Source organism: Ziziphus jujuba, chromosome 11 (genome assembly GCF_031755915.1).
Source record: "Ziziphus jujuba cultivar Dongzao chromosome 11, ASM3175591v1".
In the NCBI taxonomy this organism is placed as follows: domain Eukaryota; kingdom Viridiplantae; phylum Streptophyta; class Magnoliopsida; order Rosales; family Rhamnaceae; genus Ziziphus; species Ziziphus jujuba.
Window position 1 is genome coordinate 5,158,624 of NC_083389.1, and position 19,197 is coordinate 5,177,820.

At 35.3% G+C, this 19,197-nt stretch overlaps 3 protein-coding genes and 1 long non-coding RNA gene across 6 annotated transcripts; 1 reads left to right on the forward strand and 3 right to left on the reverse strand.

Annotated features, from left to right (window-relative positions):
- Window positions 1-942: 942 nt before the first annotated feature.
- Window positions 943-5,414, forward strand: LOC107403967 (uncharacterized). Its single transcript, XM_016010896.4, has 8 exons — window positions 943-2,284; window positions 2,401-2,533; window positions 2,859-3,074; window positions 3,265-3,420; window positions 3,671-3,923; window positions 4,026-4,426; window positions 4,720-4,836; window positions 4,917-5,414. The coding sequence occupies exons 1-8, from the start codon at window positions 1,251-1,253 to the stop codon at window positions 5,250-5,252; spliced, it is 2,646 nt and encodes an 881-aa protein (XP_015866382.3). The 5' UTR covers window positions 943-1,250; the 3' UTR covers window positions 5,253-5,414.
- LOC112489638 (uncharacterized) lies at window positions 4,336-4,721 on the reverse strand. The gene is made up of 2 exons (XR_003053924.3): window positions 4,564-4,721; window positions 4,336-4,445 (listed from the first exon to the last, which is right to left on the reverse strand). It is a non-coding gene; the product is annotated as an uncharacterized LOC112489638 (long non-coding RNA).
- A 988-nt stretch (window positions 5,415-6,402) lies between the features above and the next one.
- On the reverse strand, window positions 6,403-12,862 carry LOC107403951 (DNA gyrase subunit B, chloroplastic/mitochondrial). Of its 3 annotated transcripts, XM_016010878.4 has the most exons (21): window positions 12,627-12,853; window positions 12,363-12,495; window positions 12,122-12,202; window positions 11,895-12,008; window positions 11,448-11,504; window positions 11,257-11,358; window positions 10,697-10,847; window positions 10,498-10,574; window positions 10,096-10,206; window positions 9,840-9,910; window positions 9,488-9,629; window positions 9,162-9,260; window positions 8,903-9,031; window positions 8,645-8,759; window positions 8,472-8,539; window positions 8,177-8,290; window positions 7,962-8,078; window positions 7,769-7,822; window positions 7,579-7,684; window positions 7,083-7,213; window positions 6,403-6,757 (listed from the first exon to the last, which is right to left on the reverse strand). In XM_016010878.4, the coding sequence occupies exons 1-21, from the start codon at window positions 12,785-12,787 to the stop codon at window positions 6,689-6,691; spliced, it is 2,202 nt and encodes a 733-aa protein (XP_015866364.1). In that variant the 5' UTR covers window positions 12,788-12,853; the 3' UTR covers window positions 6,403-6,688. The 3 variants fall into 3 exon arrangements, with proteins under 3 accessions (XP_015866364.1, XP_048321129.1, XP_060668647.1); XM_048465172.2 differs by lacking the exons at window positions 6,403-6,757; window positions 7,083-7,213 and having other exon boundaries at window positions 7,769-7,835; window positions 12,627-12,862; XM_060812664.1 differs by lacking the exons at window positions 6,403-6,757; window positions 7,083-7,213 and having other exon boundaries at window positions 7,769-7,838; window positions 12,627-12,862.
- A 653-nt stretch (window positions 12,863-13,515) lies between these two features.
- Window positions 13,516-18,032, reverse strand: LOC107403956 (microtubule-associated protein 70-1). Its single transcript, XM_016010884.4, has 11 exons — window positions 17,585-18,032; window positions 16,526-16,611; window positions 16,228-16,293; window positions 15,952-16,122; window positions 15,682-15,852; window positions 15,427-15,582; window positions 15,191-15,337; window positions 14,981-15,052; window positions 14,373-14,903; window positions 14,091-14,278; window positions 13,516-13,825 (listed from the first exon to the last, which is right to left on the reverse strand). The coding sequence occupies exons 1-11, from the start codon at window positions 17,823-17,825 to the stop codon at window positions 13,807-13,809; spliced, it is 1,848 nt and encodes a 615-aa protein (XP_015866370.2). The 5' UTR covers window positions 17,826-18,032; the 3' UTR covers window positions 13,516-13,806.
- Between the last annotated feature and the right edge of the window lie 1,165 nt (window positions 18,033-19,197).

Here is a 19,197-nt window from a genome sequence, read left to right on the forward strand (position 1 = left end):
GTTGGGGACGGACTTATATATTGTTTAGTTATTAGCATTTCATGCTGATTAAATGTCAATTAAATCATAATTATGTAACTTATACTTGAGACTTTTGAGGGGGTAAAAGAAAAGTGAGGGACCTGGATCATATGTAAGAACCATGCAACCATACTTTTTGCTTTTTGTTTTTATTCTTTTGTATTAATCAGAACAAAGATTGTTTGGAGCTATTGATTAATGATTTAGTTACGAAAATCGTCTACATTCATTTGTTGCTGTAAATTAATAGCTGCTGCTAAATGAAAAGGCTAGCTAAGTAGCAAAGTTAAGATGACAAATAAATAAACTCAAAAAAATGGAAGAAAATTGTAGTGCCTAGTTTCTCTAAATATTAGGCTTTGTTTTCCTCAGCAAAGGCAATAACAAATTTCTGTTTTAAAAAAGAGGAGGAAATTTTGCTAATCTCATCACAGAATTCCGTTGAATTTATAGGTCTGAAAGGAGTTAAACGACTTGTTCAACCACTCAGAGATAAAAGAGGTGTTCAATTGGGACTTGACCATTTCCGTTTTAACTTTCAAAAGCCCAACATACGTTGGTGCACCTATACTTTTGTCTCTAGGTTGTATTTGCGTTTGCTATGATTTGTACTGTTTTAAACACCTTCCCTTCATTAATTTTAATTCCTCCTCTCGAATTAATGAATTCTCAGTCATTTCTTTCAATTTACAGAATGAAACCGAGTTGAGATTATATAAGTAAAGCTTTGAAAATTCATGACAAATTGAGAACTTTGTTTTATTAAACACACCCACTTACTTGAAAATTAAGGTTCAAATAAGGTATTTAGTTACACGGGTTTCTTCCTTTAGAAAGTATAATCCCAGACATACTGGTCAATTCAAATAACTATAATCCCAGACATACTGGTCAATTCAAATAACCACCAACTAAAACAAAGTGAAAAACAGTTGAGAAATTCATTTTAGACACCATAACCGTTAATCAACCAGAGTAAGTCGTATCCATTTTGGCGCATCATATTAGTCTCTCTCTCTCTCTCTCTCTCTCTCTCTCTCACTGAAATTCTCGGCACACCAATGTCCAAATCTAAACTACACAAAGACAGGTTATTATTCAAAACGTTGAAAGAGAAGTCTTTCCAATACCAACGTGATGTCATTTGAATCTTTAACACCTTTCGATGTGAAATAGTATCATAAATATAAGACTTCATTTTTGGATTCAAAAATACAATTTCTACTTCAATGACAACCCTCAAGATCACCAAGAAGCACCATAAACACTTCAATAATCCTTTCCCTTCAAACCCAGCATCCCTCCCTTTGATCCATGGAACTCTCTTCTTCAATTCCCAAACTCTGCCATCTCATCAAATCTATTCAATTGGGAAGGATTTTCAGCTCGCTTGGAGCTCCAACTTTGGTGGGTCAATCTCAATTTATCATCTTTCTCAGCCCACGAGACCTATATGGTCTACCATCCCAGGGCAAGCCTTTGTGTCAGCAGCATTGGCCGAAACAGAGGTGGAAGAAAGCAGGGGATCTTTTGTTGTGAAAGATGGAGATGTTCATTTGGTCTGTAACCATCAGACCATTCAGGATATAAAGGTGATCAATCAACTTGATGAGTTTTTAGAGGCTGAAAATCATAATTCTCCATCTGGGTATTACTTCCGAAAGGATCATAGAGACGATTTAAAAAGTACCCAATTTCCTACTGTGCTAATTACAGGTTGGATTTTTTTCAGTAGCAAGAAGAAAAAGAAGAGGTCCCAAAAATCTGGGTTTCATGAAAACGAAATACCATTCGAGCCAAATGGACTTTCTGCTTCTGCTTCAGCAAGGTATTGGATTCTGTTTGATCAGAAAAGCAGCGATCAGATTGGATTTCAAGTAAAGCTTGGACGTCCTGACTTCGAATTGCGCCCAAAAGCTCCTCCAATTACTCCGGGACGCTACAGGGGTTTCCGGCGAAGAATACGCCGTTTTCGCAAACGGAAGCTTGGTTGGTGTTGGTTCTTTGCGAGGAGAAAAGGGCTCGTCATCATTTCCTCTTCGTCGGAGGAAGAAACAGAGGTACTCAAGGCTCGAGAATCCAAAGAATTCAATAGGGTGTGCATTACCTATTCAAGTGAAGCAAATGAAAGATTTTACGGGTTTGGAGAGCAGTTTTCTCATATGGATTTCAAAGGCAAAAGGGTGCCAATTTTTGTTCAAGAACAAGGCATCGGGAGAGGAGATCAACCGATTACTTTTGCAGCTAACTTGATAAGCTATAGGTATGGCATGGTGTTTGAAGGCTAATTCTTGAATTTTAATTAGCCACTGAAATGGTTATTTTAGTTTTGATGCTTTTTTCTTTTTTCTTTTTCGGTTTTTTCCTTACCTATTGCAGGGCTGGTGGCGATTGGGCAACAACTTATGCTCCTTCCCCATTCTATATGACGTCGAAGATGAGGTCTCTTTACCTTGAAGGATATGATTACTCCATATTTGATCTAACCAGGGATGATAAAGTTCAGATACAGGTAACAGCATCTTATTTTAAGCAACAATAATTAGTGAAGCAAGATTTTTTCTGAAAGTAAGTACTTGGACTATATACAAGTTTAAGCTTTGGAACAATAAGAAAGAAAGCGAAAGTGTATCATATTTAAGATGTCATATTAGAACATTTAACGGTATTAGATGTATCATTAAACTACATTTTTGAAAAATAAATAAATTACATTGAGGAGTTTGGAAAAGAAGCAAAGATCCATGGCATCTTTTTTTCTTCTAGTACATTATGTACTCATTCAAAGATCTTATATAACTTGCAGTTTCAAATTTTCTTTATCCTGGAGCTTGCAGATACATGGAAATTCAGTTCAAGGACGAATATTGCATGGCAACTCACCTTCTGAGATCATTGAATGCTTCACCGAATCTATTGGAAGACCTCCTCAGCTTCCTGAATGGATAATATCCGGTGCCATTGTTGGAATGCAGGGTGGCACAGAAACTGTACGCCATATTTGGAATGAGCTCGGTTCATATAATGTCCCCATATCAGCATTCTGGTTGCAGGTAATCCTCATCCTCTTACCTTAAATATATATGGTTATATGTCTATGTACAAATGCTTATTTCAACTTTTCAACAAAATTTTGCCTCCAAATTTATGGGAGCTTAAGAGTCTAGTTTTTGTCCTTCCGATTCTTTGTACTACTTACACACTTTATAAGTATGGAATTTGGTTTTTGTAACATGCATATAGGATTGGGTAGGGCAGAGGAAGACAATGATTGGATCACAACTATGGTGGAATTGGGAAGTGGATACAATCACGTATTCAGGATGGCAACAACTACTCAAAGATCTTAGCTCTCAGCATATTAAAGTGATGACATACTGCAATCCTTGTTTAGCACCGGTAACTTCTTTTCTTCCCTGCGCATTTCCTCTATAATTACATTATATACAATTCTTGCAACAACTAACGGGCAACCAAAAAGAGTGCACTGCATAAACTAGGAAGGGTAAAGTCGCCTTTATTTCAAGAACATAGCATTTATGATCTCTTAATAAAGCAAAATTCTGATCTATGACTGGAATAGAAAAATACTACTTTGTTTTAAGACTACTTTGTTTTGTGTTTTGAGAGCTTATATTTGATTCCACAGACTGATGAGAAGCAAAACAGGAGGAGAAACCTCTTTGAGGAAGCAAAAAATTTGGGCATATTAGTGAAAGACAAGTATGGAGGACCCTATATGGTTCCTAATACAGCTTTTGATGTGGGAATGCTGGATTTGACACATCCAGGTGCTACAAGTTGGTTCAAACAGGTTTTACAAGAAATGGTGGATGATGGTGTCAGAGGATGGATGGCTGATTTTGGTGAAAGCTTGCCTGTTGATGCCATCCTCTATTCAGGTTTAAATACCAACTTAATTCTTGAAAGAGTTATCATAAGGTCACGGTAAATTATAACACATAGACTGAGATGCATCATAACTTATGAACTCATCATTTCAGGTGAAGATCCTATTTCAGCCCATAACAGATATCCAGAACTCTGGGCACAAATAAACAGAGAGTTTGTAGAGGAATGGAAAAGTAAGCGCGTGGGTAAGAATAAAGAAGACCCAGAAGAGGCCCTGGTCTTTTTCATGAGGGCCGGTTTCAGAGATAGTCCCAAATGGGGGATGCTATTCTGGGAAGGAGACCAGATGGTAAGCTGGCAGGCCAATGATGGTATAAAGAGTGCTGTTATTGGTCTACTCAGCAGTGGACTTTCTGGTTATGCTTTTAACCATAGTGATACTGGAGGATATTGTACAGTAAACTTGCCTTTCATCAAATATCAAAGAAGTGAAGAGCTGCTCTTGCGATGGATGGAGCTAAACGCTTTCACCACTGTTTTCCGGACACACGAAGTAAGTTATAATCCAGCACCTGAAATATATCAACATGAATCTTTCTTGTCAGTTTCATTATTATCCTCTTTGACATAAAGAATTAAAACATTCACCTCCAAACTCAAGTAATTTACCATACATCATTATTTAATTACCTTTTTCTTTTGTTTCATATTTGGCTTGAAGTTAATCATCTCTCATAGGTTCGACACAAATGCTAGATAGCCATAACAAGGGGCAACAATATTTCTTACCTAAAGATTAAAACGTAAGATCTCATCGGTTTAAACCAAATTTTCTTTTGCAAGCAGGGAAACAAACCAACCTGCAACAGCCAATTCTACTCAAATGACCGAACTTTGTCACATTTTGCACGCTTTGCTAAAGTCTACAAAGCATGGAAATTCTACAGAATCCAACTTGTAAAGGTAATGCCGCAAATTCATGTATGACTGCCATATAGTACATCTTCAAAGGAAAATCTAACAGCCTCCTCTTTGCCATACAGGAAGCTTCTCAAAGGGGCTTACCCGTTTGCCGCCACCTCTTTCTGCACTACCCGGATGATGAACATGTGCATAGCTTGAGTTACCAACAATTCTTGATTGGTACAGAGATATTAGTAGTGCCAGTCCTCGACAAAGGCAAGAATGATGTTAAGGCCTATTTCCCAGTTGGGGATAAGTGTGCGTGGCAGCATATATGGACCGGAGAACAATTTAGGAAACAGGGTTATGGAGCTAGAGTAGAAGCTCCGATTGGTTATCCTGCTGTATTTGTTAAAGCTGGCTCCACTGTTGGAGAAACCTTTCTAGAAAACTTGAGAGATCTAAACATTCTTTAAGAAAAAGCAGCAACTCCAAGAGGACGGTTGAAAAATCAACTTGATTTCTTCTTCCTGTTGAAAAAATTCATTTTTCTTTCAAAATCTTACGGCTAGTCATTCTGCATTCTAATTACATATAATTTCATGTTGCCATATATATAGCATGTTTCCTTGTCATAATACTCGAGAGATATGCTTTGATGGATCATTGTACAGAATAGATCTAATGATAATAAAAATAAAAATGAAACTAAAATATATCTAACCACACTTCAAATCAAGTTTAAAAAACATTGCGAGTTCCAAAACGTATAAAATGAATAAAAGAAGAAAACAGCACCCCATCAAAGAGCATTTTACCTGAGAGAATGCAGATACTTAAATAAAAAAACACATAATAAAAGAGGAAATGAGAAATAAGCTTACAGGACGAGAGAGAGAGAGAGAGAGAGAGAGAGAGAGAGAGAGAGAGAGAGAGAGAAAGAGGATTGAGTATGCATAAAATTGCATGCATGGAAATGAGATAGGAAATGGGCATTGCTTGAATTACAGCAACGAGAGCCGAAGAAACTGTCGTCGAACAAGTTTTGCTGAGGCTGAGGAACAGAGAGATGAGGGGATACTTTTGGGTGGAACTGGAGGGAGGTTGGCAATCGGTAAAGTCAACCGTTTTCTTCCTCCCCAGACAGACTACAACAGAGAGCAATGCGCCAAAACCGTACACACTTGTCTCTCTTTCTCGGAATTTGTACCAAACGGATTCGGATAGTCACAGAATATTCTCTCTCTTCTCCTTCAAAAACATATATATATATATATATATCTATATTTTGGCTAGACCAAGTGTCCATGTCTAACGTCATCCACGTGTTCAATACAAAGATTTTTTTTTTTTTCGTATTAGGACCACGCAACTTATTTGATAAAGACCTCGGACAATATTAAGTTTCCAATGCTTTCTATATTTATCACGAGATTTTACCAAGTTTTTTATAAATATCTATATCTCTAATTACTAGAACAAAAAACGAAAGTACTAACAATTTAGTGTTAAAAATATATTTGGAAGATGATTGATCCTAAACGTTTTTTGAATAGATATAAAAATCTGTTAATCTTTATGTTCATTTTACAACTACAGATTTTCATAAATTTGAAAAAAGTAAAATAAAAATTGGGCTATACCATAAAAAAATAACTAACACAGATGAAACGTACATTGAGATTGACCTCATATTCTCTAAATCTAGAGCAAAAATGAAAAAATTCAAGTTAAAAAATCTAACAGCTTCAATACATATGAACAGCTTGCTCTTAATCTTAATATCCTTCCCCCAGGAAAAGCCTCTGCTTTACCACTGAAATATGCAAGCAAGAGGTCCTGCAAACGTATGTGTATGGCTGTATACAGTACCAAAACTTTCCTCCCACGGTTAACATATAATATATCTCCTCTAGATATCCAACTGATCCAGGTTTATCTTGCTCGCAGAATTCTGTATGAGTTCTTTCCGGACATCAACCTAAAATACAAAGCCAGAAGAGTCATTTTGTATATATATCCTATTCTTAGAATAGCAGAATCATTATGTTGTTAAAAAAAAAAGAGATGTACGTACATGTATAATGACACAATAAAATACCAAACTCTCTTGGTTTTCATAATCACATGATAACCCAAGGTAAAGATAAAAACTATCCTGCACAATCCTCGTCAGAACAATATGTTTCTATAAGGTTTATTAACCGAGACCTAGCTTAAGAAGAAGCTATAAACAGCTACTTTGCTTCTTTTTTTATAGCAATTCACACAACGACTAAGCCATATATTATGATTTATCCACTTACCCGTGCACCCATAAGAGAGGAAAAAACAATATTTGCTTCTGCTGCATCTTCTACTACCAATTGCTTGAGCAGCCTTCGCTCTGGATCCATAGTTGTCTCCCATAATTGTGCAGGCATCATTTCACCCAAACCTGCATTGTAATCACAGATAACAAACTTTAAATTGTGCCCTCCTCTTTATGTTAGCCTTTTTTTTTTCTTTTTTTTTTTTTATCCCTTTTGGCGGTCAGAGAAGGAGAGCTGAAATTAAATGTTTTATCACTCACGTAGCAAATATCAGCAGCCCAACAATACATTAGACTGTTGTATTAAAACCTAGTTATAATGGAAAAATCCGTTTACCACAAAAAAAAAAAAAAAAAAAAAAAAAAAAAAAAGAAGAATTTCTAATGTGGAAACAGACTGTTGAATGTAAGGTGAGCACTAGGACCTGCAAGGAAATAACATATTTGCCCCACAGTAAAATTCATCCTTGACTTAGACACACATGTCTAACCTTTGAACCTCTGAATGTTGTATGATGCATTTGCAGGAAAGGAACTCTGAAGTTCCCTAAGTTCAGGATCATCATAGCAATAGTATACTTGCTTCCCCCTCTCAACCTGATCATATGAGGAAAAAGTAATGGACTTAGCTTTAATTATTCACAAATGATGCTTTCTGGTCTATTATAATTATAGGCAAACCTTGTAAAGAGGTGGGACGCCAACATATATGCAGCCTTCATCAAATAATGCTTTCTGCAAGCAAGAACTGCTGCATCAAACGGATAATAAATTGTACATGACAAATACTGGTATTACACACTCTTTCTTTTATTTTCCTTTCTTTTTTCTTTTCTAATTCAAAATAACAAAAGTTCATAAAATCATTCCCTACTTGATATCTGAAGAAAAATGTCAATAGCAGTGTTCTGATGTGAGCCCCATCTACATCAGCATCTGTCAAGATTATGATCTTATGATAACGCAAAGCCTCCTTTTTAAAATCTTCCCCCTGAACCAAGGTGATAAAACAAATTACCATAACTAAGCAGTTAGAAAATTCTTCAAGGACAGATTTTAGTAGTAAAAATAAATAAAAATTGGTTCAACCTTTACTCCAAGTCCAAGACCAAGAATTAAATTTTGAATCTCTTCATTTTTGTACATCGCTGCTTCATCCTTCCTTTCAACGTTCAGAATTTTACCCCTGAGAGGAAGAATAGCCTGAATAAAGAAAAATAAATTTAGTAATTAATAACTTACAACCATCTTGTATACTTTAATTACAAAACCCCCAAATCTTTAAGAGCTATTGCAAAAACAAAATGCAAGGCAAAACCCACATTCATGGGAAATACTAACATTGCCAAACAACAATCACCAGAATCAGAAGTCAAAGTTTTACCTGGAAGCGCCTATCACGACCTTGCTTTGCGCTTCCACCAGCTGAATCTCCTTCAACTATAAAGATTTCTACAGGCACAGATTAATGAAGAAGAATTTGTAAAATTCTTGAAATTGTAGTGCCAAATTGGTCCAAATGCCTTGTAATATACATGCTAAGAATGTTAAGCTTACCAGATTCTTCAGGATTTGTTGATGTGCAATCAGCTAGTTTTCCCGGAAGAGATGACGAACGCAAAACACTCTTTTGTCTCACTAGTTCTCTTGCTCTTTTTGCTGCTAAAGCTGCCTACAGAGGGAAATATCATACATGAGAAACAGGTCTTGGGTTAAACATATGCTGGCAATGGACTTATAGAATTTTCAAAGTACAACAATTTGATCAAGCACGAAAAGAGTTGTACAGAACAATATGAACTAAAAGGCGGTTACCTTGAGAGCATTTAGTGCCTTAGAAAGGATTGAATCAAGTACATCTGGATGCAACTCCCAGTATTCTGTAAGATATTCTTGAACAGATTGATCAACCACCTTCCTCACCTCTGGATTTCCCAACCTTGTCTTTAGCAACAAAAACAACCACTAGTTAAGTAAGGATGAGCATTTAGCAGTACAACATCACTTCATTTGTCTACAGTAACAACATAGGTAAATCCACATCACAGACTAAAATAGTGATAAACTAGCAGACCTTTGTCTGGCCTTCAAACTCTGGATTTGGAACCTTGACAGAAATGACACACGTTAATCCCTCTCTTACATGTTCACCACTTAAAGTGATATCCTTTTCCTGAAAAAAATAAAGATGCTTTATATTAGTGAATTTTAGATTTACTTTCATCCACGTTCTGTTGTTATTAAAAGATACGGTCCACTTTTATAAAGGAAAGCCAATAAAATACTTTGATTACTAATTTTACCAAAACCAAATAAGTAACTTTGGAATTTTATGAATTACTTATTAGTTACTAGATTCAATCAGTAACAGAAAGAACAGAGTAACCTACACAGACGCACCTTGATAATCTTTGATTTTTTTCCAAGGTTATTGAGAGTTCTTGTTAGTGAAGCCTTAATTCCTTCTATATGTGTGCCACCATCAATAGTGCGTATACTATTAGCATATCCCAACATTGTATCAGAATATGCATCTGAACACCTAGTAGCGATTAAAAGAACCAAATCATGTTACACAAGTAAAACAAGGAATTGTTACCAACCATATGCATAGCATCATATCAAGTAAACTCTGTACATTCACAGCAAAGGATGAATAACACCAGTTAAATCAGATGATGCAGAAAAAAACAAATTTTCTTTTGAGAAATATGTTTCAAAATGCATATCACTAACAGACTAACTGGATTACCATTGGAGAGCCACATCGATAGTGATTCCATCTATTTCTTTTCTGAAACCCACAACATCATGGAGTGGTTTCTGGAACAGAGAACTGTTAGTCAATAATCTTTATACAATAATGGAAATGCCAAATCGTGAAATATTAATCGCCACACTATATCACATGTATACAAATAAAATGACAGACAAAAAATGACATTAGTTTTTATTAGAACGTTGTATCAATCATAGACCTTGATGCAAGGTAAAAATGTCCAGTATACCTTATCAGTATTTAGCCATTTCACATATTCAATCAACCCCCCAGCATAAAAGTATTCATTAAACTGAATCTTTTCTGGATCACTATCTTCTTTCCTAAGAGTGATGGTAAGCTGCAAAAATCAAGCAATAGGAAACAGTAAGCTATAAAGTACATAGAAACAAGTTCAAAGGTCAAGTCACAGGAAATAGTATGGTGTAAGATCCTCAGTATTCAACCAGCATACTAAAAATAAAAATGATGAACAGTTCACTTGGAGTATGAAAGAGAAACAATATCATATATTAGATGAACAGTTCACTTGAACTATGAAAGAGAAACAATATCATATATTAAGGGAGATATAGATATAAGGAAAGAAAAACAATAGATAAATAATTGGTATGAATACAAAGAGACGTACCATTGGGTTTAGAAATGCTAACTCCCTTATTCGTCCAGCTATTGTGTTGTAGTCAAACTGAATAGCAGTTGTAAATACTGCACAAAAAGTTGAAAGGCAAGAAAAGTATTTGTAGATTTCCAAATATACTAATCAAACAAATGAGATTAAACAACAAATTGATCATAAGGCATTATGAGCCTGAAGGGTAAATGAAAACCTTCTTTGTCAGGCCAAAATCTAATTCGTGTTCCTTGCTGATCTTTCAATTCAACTGGAAGTGCATGAGATGTTAATGTTGTCACAGGCTTCCCACGAGAATATTTTTGCTGGTATTCCAGTCCATCACGCCAAACTGTAACTTCTAAAGCCTACAAAGCATGTATGACACCTATCAGCTGAGCTGAAGACTGCTAAACATAAATAAAACAACACATAATAAATTACAAAAACCCAATCAGAATGGAAAATATTCATACATCTGCCTCATCATTAAGAGAAAATTCAGGCTGCTAATTATAAAAAAATAAAAAATAAATAAAAAAATAAGAAAAGGTAAAAAACTACATGAAGCTGCTAATATGAGATCACCCTGGAGTCCCTTTCAGTTCAAAGAATTCCATGACAATTAATTATATTTATATTAGAAGGTTCATGAAACCATCACTACCACCTAATTATTCTTCACCACTCAAGCACCATGAGCCATTCATTTCACTAATGCTTTTTATATATGTTTCAGAGACAGAGACAGAGACAGAGACAGAGACCACTGCACACCTCAGACAAGGCATTAACGACAGATAATCCTACACCATGTAATCCACCAGACACACTGTAGCCACTGCTGGAACCACCAAACTTTCCACCAGCATGTAAAACCTGCTCAAGTTAATTGCATTCACGATCTGCAAAGTAATAAAAAATATGCAAAATGGAAAAAAAAATTTTAAAAATTGCCTTAATACTACCGTCAATACAGTCTCCAGTGCAGATTTCTTGGTCACGGGGTGCATATCAATAGGAATCTGCAAGTGGCAATAACAGAGAAAAATCTTAGCAAAAGACATCAAAATCTAGCATAAACAGCTCCACTCTTAAACAGAATATAATTAAAAATAATTTTCTTGAACTATTGAACTACATGTATCATATCCAAAACTTGATAGGAACATTGTTTAACAACTCTGGAAATATCAACTACTGCACAACATGTATTCAGTAATATCAGAGAGCTTAGAAATATGCACCATGTGACATAAAGGCATAACCAAATTAAAGTTTTAAAATTAAAAATTCCTTCTTGAACTTGGTCTGTAAGATCCAAGGATGTTGATGTTCTCCTTTCTCTCAGCAAACATATAACAAAGAAATATATTGCTGTCAGCAGCCTCTTTAGGATAGAAGATAAACCATACCCCACGGCCATTGTCAGTGATGCTCACAGAATCGTCTGCTAGTAACACAACCTCAATCTTTGAAGCAAAACCAGCTTGAGCCTCATCAACAGCATTATCCAATATTTCGTAGACCTAAAGAAGCACGAACAGCAACCTCAGAAATTTAGTTTACTTTTGTTAGATATGAACCCAGCAAAAGCATATAACTGAAGCAGTCTGCAAAATTAAAAGAGCAAAATTGATACCAAGTGATGCAAACCACGAGCTCCTGTGCTCCCAATATACATTCCTGGCCTTTTTCTAACAGGGTCCAGTCCTTCCAGTACCTAAATATGATAGAAAGGCAGCACCTTTAACAGAATGGCAACTTACTTCATAAGCCCAAAATATCCCAATTTTCTATTAGTATTGATTTGTGAGCAACCGCAATTATAAATTTCCAACACCATTTTTCTCCCGTTTTCTCTCCAACCCAACAACATTTACCTGAATTTGGTCCGACCCATAAGCTTTGGAGGTGGCAGTTTCAGTGCTGGATGACATGAAAGCCCTCGGAGGAGCAACCACATTTCGAAGCAAAAAGCAACTGGAATCCTTCCTCAACCGAAAACCTGTGGTTCTGTATCACCAGAAAAAACCTGATTATCAGAGTTGTAGTCATCTTTTGATTCTTCATTTTCTCTCTCTGGGTTTTCTAGAGAAGCAAACGCAGAATAAGCAGAAACTGATTAAAGGTAGGGAGATGTGTACCTGGGTGGTTTGATGTAGAGGGAAGGACAAGCAAAAGAAGACGAAGAAGAAGAAAAATGGAAGTGCGAGTAGAGGGGAGAGCAATATTGAGAGCGAAATGCCATGAAACGAAGATAAGGAAGGGTGGCACGAGGAGTTCTGAGAAGAGAAAGAAGCGCCATTTCTCTTTTTACTTCTCTCTGATTTTCTTCCTATATTTTCTGGTCTTTAAATTTGCAATTGAATTTTTTACTAATCTTTCTTTTTCTCTTTTTCTTTTTTTACCTTTTTTTTTTTTGTCTTTTTTTATTTTATTTTTTGTCCCTTTTTTCTTAAACCCTAGTAGAGGGACGGCCAAATGTTCCTTTGCTCCTTCCCTCCACTCCTTTTAAAAATTTAAAATAAGGATTTATTCTTACAGAAAATGTTGTTCTTTAAATGAAATGTAATTTATAGTTGGTGTTGTTAGACAATATTCTAGCTGAATTATCCATATCATAGTTTGTGCGAATATTTTTCACCCAACAACCAAATTTGATAAAATGATCACACTTGTCTTAACGATGATGCAAATGCATGAATATTTTTCATTCAACTCTGATAGACTAGTACTTATTGTCACAAATCATGTTGGTTTTTATGCGAGATTTATTGTTTTTTTCCAATTAAAAATAAAAATTATATATCATATATAAAGTTGTACTTAAACTCTTGGAAACAAATCTTTAAAATTTTGGGATTTTGATGTCTTTCTTTTTTATAAAATTTTGTGTGGCATGCACTTCAAACATCATAACTCATTTTTAAAATCAACAGCCATTTTTAATTAATTTTTTATTATTTTTAACAAAATTAATCTTATAAACAATAAATGTTTAATTTGTAAAATACAAAGTGTTTTTTCATGAAATGTCACTGGATGCACCCCAAAACTTTTATATTTTCAAGAAAAAGAATATATTTTATACAACAGATAAAATGTTATATAGAGACAAATACATACATATATATATATATATATATATATATATAAGTATCATATATTTAACATGATATTTTTACATTTGCTCATTCTTTTTGTGGGGCATTAGGCACAGGCCTTAGTGGCCTTGACCTTTAGCCGGCCATGTTGATCGTAGAGCCCAAGAGTGAAAAATGCTGCCCTTGTCTTGTCCTTGTGTCACAGCCAGACAAAAATGACCTATGACTTTCTTGCATTCCTGGAAAAAGTAAAAATAGAAATAAGAGAGAGAAATTATTAGTCATAAACAAATGGTTCTTCAGCGGAAATAGCTCACAACTAAATATTGACTCAAGATGGTGCATACCGCACCATGCATTTCTTATTGAAATGAATTATTTCAAAGAATTTTTGCCTTCAGTGGGAAACACAAGACTCTTTAATCCTCATCATAAAATGCAGACTGTAATAGTAGTGCATTATATATAGATCGTTAAAAAGTTCAATTATGCACAATTTTTTACCTCGCAGAAAGTGAATGAGAACTATTTACAGCTGTTCTAGAAACACTAAGGCGCCTCATTCTCTGTTCATGGTCCTTGCCAACACGCATAGCAGCAACTTCCTTTTCCATGGTGGCGACTTCTCTTCGCATCTTTTTGGCCTCAACTTCCATTGCTTTGTTCAATGTGTCAACCTTCTTCGCCAACATCTACTTGTTTCCACATTAGAAACAACAGATTATATTAGCACCATATAAGAGGTAGGACAAGGCTACAATATGAAATAGAAACATGCTATCCAACCTCAATTGCATCATCTTTGTCCTTAAGGGTCTGATCTTTCTCATGGCAAGCTTTCCTCAAAGATACAACTTCCTTCTGTAACATGTCATACAGCATTCCTGAAACATAATCTTCATGTTCTGTTCTGGAATTCTCTATTGAAGTTCCAACTGTACTCTCCTCATTCTTAGCAATTCTCTCAGCCATTCGGGAGTCATCCCTATCAATGTTAGGTGCACTGTCTTTCCCTAATGCATCTGGTGTTGGTTTATCTCTATCCAGAGTTCTACTACCACCATCAAATGATCTAGATGAGATCTTGGAATTCTTTAATAGCGCAACAGCACTGCTGGAACGCTGGGCACCAAATTGCGGACTTGCAATTTTCCTGGATGAATGGCCATTGGAGGGCAATCTAGAGTCAACTCCACCAAGAGACTGGCGCCTTGAACGCCCGTTGCTTAGGCTTCTAGATTCTGAGGCTGTTCGAGAACTACCATTAGATGCTTTAAGCCTATCTTCCAAAACTTTGAATCGCATTTGGTATTTTTCCTGATCAATTGATAATCAATTACAAGGAGTGTAGTAAATAGGTAACAGTAACAAGTAATAAAGAATTGCTATGTTACCTTTAATTGGGCTTCTGCCTTGGCAGTGCGCTCCGCTACTGCCAGTTTATCTCGAAGCTGTTGCATTTCTCCCTGCAAAAGGGAAATTATGGAAACATAATTAGTATATAAGAAAATTTAAACAGTTCTTTTCTTATTTTTATTTTTCCATTCTATTGAAGCAAATACAAGCATCTTCTCACAACAATACAGTAATTACTGATAACATGCCTGAAAAAATTTTCTCTCTTCAAGCCATTGCTTTACAGGCATCACTTTGTCATTGCCATCTTTCCACTCATTCGCAACTACAGTGGCAACACGATTTGCTGAAACCTTTGCACGAGCCACCTCTCGTTCCAAAGTTTTTTTCTCCTCCTGCATAAGCTTTTGAGGTTAGAGCAAGCTGCATGACACAGTTAGACAAAATGATTTTGATTAAAGGAGCTTCAAATTACAGTCATTACATTCATCTCTTGCACTTTTCTCTGGAAATCACGCACAGCATTGGCAGCAGCCCCACCAGCCAAAACAGCCTCTTCAAGCTCACGAACAGTTTGAGTTAGCTTTTCAACCTCAGCAACTTTCTGTCGATGCATCCTGTCAAGGATTTTGTTCTCCTCCTGAAAAAAGAGCAGATAGTCGTGAGACTTGTATCAACTGTGAGATACCCAATACTTCATGCATGTTGTTTTTGAAGGGAAATTATATGAAATTAAAACCTGGCATATTTCTATCTGTTTCATTAGCTCTTGGTTCTTATTTTGCAGATCGTCAACCAAGGATGCTTTCACTAGAGCAATCTCAACAGTTCTCTCTGCCTCAAGTAGAGCAGCCTCCTTGGATTTTGTTAGCCGATCAAGTGCTCTATTGTCATCCTGCAACTTTGCTACCTGAAAACCAAAACATAGTGCAGATGAGAAACGGTTACCGCATTACTTGAAACGTCAGTGGCAATGTCAGGAAAGACCAAATATGAGTGGAAAGTATACCTCCTGCCTTGCCAGCTTAAGCTCTGCTTCCAATGGAGTGATAATGGCCTCAATGGGAGGCATTTCATCATCTTTCTGTGCAGCATGAACTCTTCTAAGTGTAGCTTCTGCAGCAAATTGTGCAGCCAAAGCAGCTTTTTTCTCATCAATAATTTTTTTAATCTCAAGATTCTGCAAATTACAATGTATTAATTATTATAAGTAGAATAAATTCACATATATGGTTATAGAACATGATAATTACAATCAGGGAAATAACGCATACAAAAATAGTACCTTGCTTTCTAGAAGGGCTTCAGTTGCTTTAAGTTTTCCATCCACTTTGTTTAGCTCATCCGTCAACTGAATTTATTAATGAGTCCAAATATCAATTTTTCAGTAAAAGATCCATGGTTGTACAATCTAGCTGATGTTAACAGTCCAATAAAACATTCAACAGAACCAGAATTGATAGTTAAACATATGGCATTATTTTCAACAAATTCAGGAACTTAAAATTAACTATCATGCAGATCAGGAATAGAAAAACAACAATATGTTGATATAATGAATTACAAGCAAACCTATGAAGTACCTCTTCGACTGCTTTCTCTTTCAGGCGTTCTGAATTCCTCAACGACTTTATTTCTGCAAGTGCATCACCCAATTCCCTATCTTTATCTGTTATTTAAAACAGAAAGCCTCTAGTCAAATCCCAGAATTACATCATTTGTACATGAGCAATAACACTGCAAGCATTTTCTTTCCTTCAACCACCTAAAGGATTCAAAAACAGATACTGGGTATTCCTTTTAGTTAACAGAGAATTATTCCAAGACAATGTATTACACAACTATAACAGTACAAATAGTGAGAAAACCAAAATTTTAAGACCTTAAACACCAAAGAATTAACAATATTGAAAACTTTCAAAAGTTAAGCAATTTAATGCTTGTCCAAATAAAAAAACTTAGCATTATAATGTAAAGAGAAAACTGTGCTCATATTTACAACCTTCAAAACTTTTTAAAAAATTAAAATGATTTCTTGCAGCTCTAAACTGAAAACTGAAAAAGACATGTTCTTAGCAAGCATGGACGTGTTATGCCCTGCCACCCTTTGACAAAATATTTTCTAGCCCAAATTAAACTTCGTAGTGGTTCTTAACCAGGTGGAGGGTAGAAAATTTTTTTATCTTTTTTTCTTTTATGTATTTTTGTTATTATAATTTCTTCGTCTTTTTCCTTCTTGGTAGGGGGAAGATTTCATATGAGCAATTGATTTTATTCTGCGTTATAGTTCAGCTGCACGCATGGAATAATACTTACCCAATTCCATCAACCAACCATAATCCCATTCGTACTCCCCAAGTGAATTACTTTATAAACCATATAAGATTAATGCAACCAAAATTGTTCGGAATATGAATCTCAAAGATAAAAACTATGCATAATTCATAAATGAGACAAATGGTTAATTTAATTAAACAAGAAGAAAAAAAATCAGAAATTTCAACTAAAAAGTGCAAATATGGAAAGAGATAAAAACCGTACCATACAGCACATGATTTTCCATTCAGAAAATCTTCCAAATTTTCGAGGAAACAAGTATGGCTGGTGAAAGAAACGAACAGAGCAAACAATGGGGAACTCACCTCGAACTTCGTTCTCGAGGCGGTTGAGCTCGACGCGAACTGGATCGGAACCGTGCAAGAGGGTGACGATGTCATCGACTTGGGAGCCAGCTCGGGATAAGGTACTAGTGGCGCCGGAGCCGGCGGAGGCGCTCATGGGCTTCTTGCGGGCTTTGAAGGAAGCCGACGTGGTGAGCAGCGAGGCCGATGGCGGCTTGGGAAGCTCGGCTTCTCCGTTGCTAATGTGGAAGCTGTTCGCCATTTGAAGGAGAAGATCTCCAGGTGCCAACTCTGCTTCAACAACCAAAGAGCCCCAAATTCCAGGAACAGAGAAAAGTGAGTTAGAGAGAGAAACTCTGTCTGTGGGTGAGAATGTGAGAGAGAGAGAGAGAGAGAGAGAGAATGTGTGTGTGTATTAATTTTGGGAAGAGAGAGAGAGAGAGAGAGAGATAAGGAGGTTAAGACTGGGAGATTTATACATGGAGTTGGATTAAGCTGGAGGTTTAGGCGGGGGTTTAAATGTAAGAGAGATAGAGGCGGCATCGCCATGCAATTATTCCTATTAATTAAAATTAATTAACTTTCTTTTTTTTTTTTTTCACCAATCCCCCTCCAACCTTTTAATATTTTTATTATGAATCAACTGTGCATTTATACTTGTACACCAAAAAAAAAAAAAAAAAAAAAACGGTGCATTTATACTTCTTATTCTTAACTCTTAAACTTTATTTATTTATTTATATATATATTATATTTTATTTTTAGCTGCTCTTAGTATTAAAATTTTTTCCATTAAAAAAATAAAGATATATTAATTTAAAAGATAAGAACATTAACTGCATTCCTTATGAAACTAATGTAACATAATATAATTAAAGAAGAAAATCATGAAAAAGTTGAGCGGTGTTGATACAGGAAATTCTAAAGCAGTTTTTGAAGACAAGATACAATAAAAATGTTCGATATGGTGTGCGGTTGTTGTCTAATCCTGTGCATTTTTGGTTTCGAGCGTGTGATAATTATTCTTCTTTTTCACTTTTTGTTGGAAAAGATAACAATTCATGTATGACTTTTAACACTAATCCGGAATTGTTTAGTCAAATTAATGATTCACCCCATGATTCATTATTTAAATAATATATTCTCATCTAAATCATCCTTTAGTGTTACTTTAGAGGCATTTCAAATAATACTCACTTCATTGACTTGTGGGAGTATTGGACATATCGGTTTTCAAAATCAACTAATAATAATTAATAAAAATAAAAAAAATAATAATAATCACTATATTAATAGTTCAATTGAAAAAGCTCAACCCCAATTGAAAAATTCTTATAAAATTTATAATTTAACTGATAGAGAAGCAAGAATTTTACCACTTGACTATTATTGGATGAATTGCTAATCAAATTTAATAAATTTTCTAGTTTGAATTTTATTAGCTGCATACATACAAACTCACATGTATCCATATCTATCACATAACAACATGTAGAATCATTTAAGAAAAAAAAAAAATGTAGAATCATAACAGTTAAAAAGGCAAAAAAAGAAAACAAAAAAATCAGTACTCATTAAAGAAAATACAGACTTATAAGAAGTGGGACTTTCACATATACCACAAAAGTGCATCA

Coding starts and splice junctions, on each gene's coding strand:
- LOC107403956 (XM_016010884.4), bottom strand. CDS start 17,825: ATGGCGAACAGCTTCCACATTAGCAACGGAGAAGCCGAGCTTCCCAAG. Junction 16,612..17,584: donor CCTCGAGAACGAAGTTCGAG/GTGAGTTCCCCA, acceptor TTTAAATAACAG/ATAAAGATAGGGAATTGGGT. Junction 14,904..14,980: donor AGGCAGAAGCCCAATTAAAG/GTAACATAGCAA, acceptor TCAATTGATCAG/GAAAAATACCAAATGCGATT.
- LOC107403951 (XM_016010878.4), bottom strand. CDS start 12,787: ATGGCGCTTCTTTCTCTTCTCAGAACTCCTCGTGCCACCCTTCCTTAT. Junction 12,203..12,362: donor ATGGGTCGGACCAAATTCAG/GTAAATGTTGTT, acceptor TATCATATTTAG/GTACTGGAAGGACTGGACCC. Junction 11,505..11,894: donor TCACTGACAATGGCCGTGGG/GTATGGTTTATC, acceptor TGCCACTTGCAG/ATTCCTATTGATATGCACCC.
- LOC107403967 (XM_016010896.4), top strand. CDS start 1,251: ATGACAACCCTCAAGATCACCAAGAAGCACCATAAACACTTCAATAAT. Junction 3,924..4,025: donor TGATGCCATCCTCTATTCAG/GTTTAAATACCA, acceptor TCATCATTTCAG/GTGAAGATCCTATTTCAGCC. Junction 4,837..4,916: donor ACAGAATCCAACTTGTAAAG/GTAATGCCGCAA, acceptor TTTGCCATACAG/GAAGCTTCTCAAAGGGGCTT.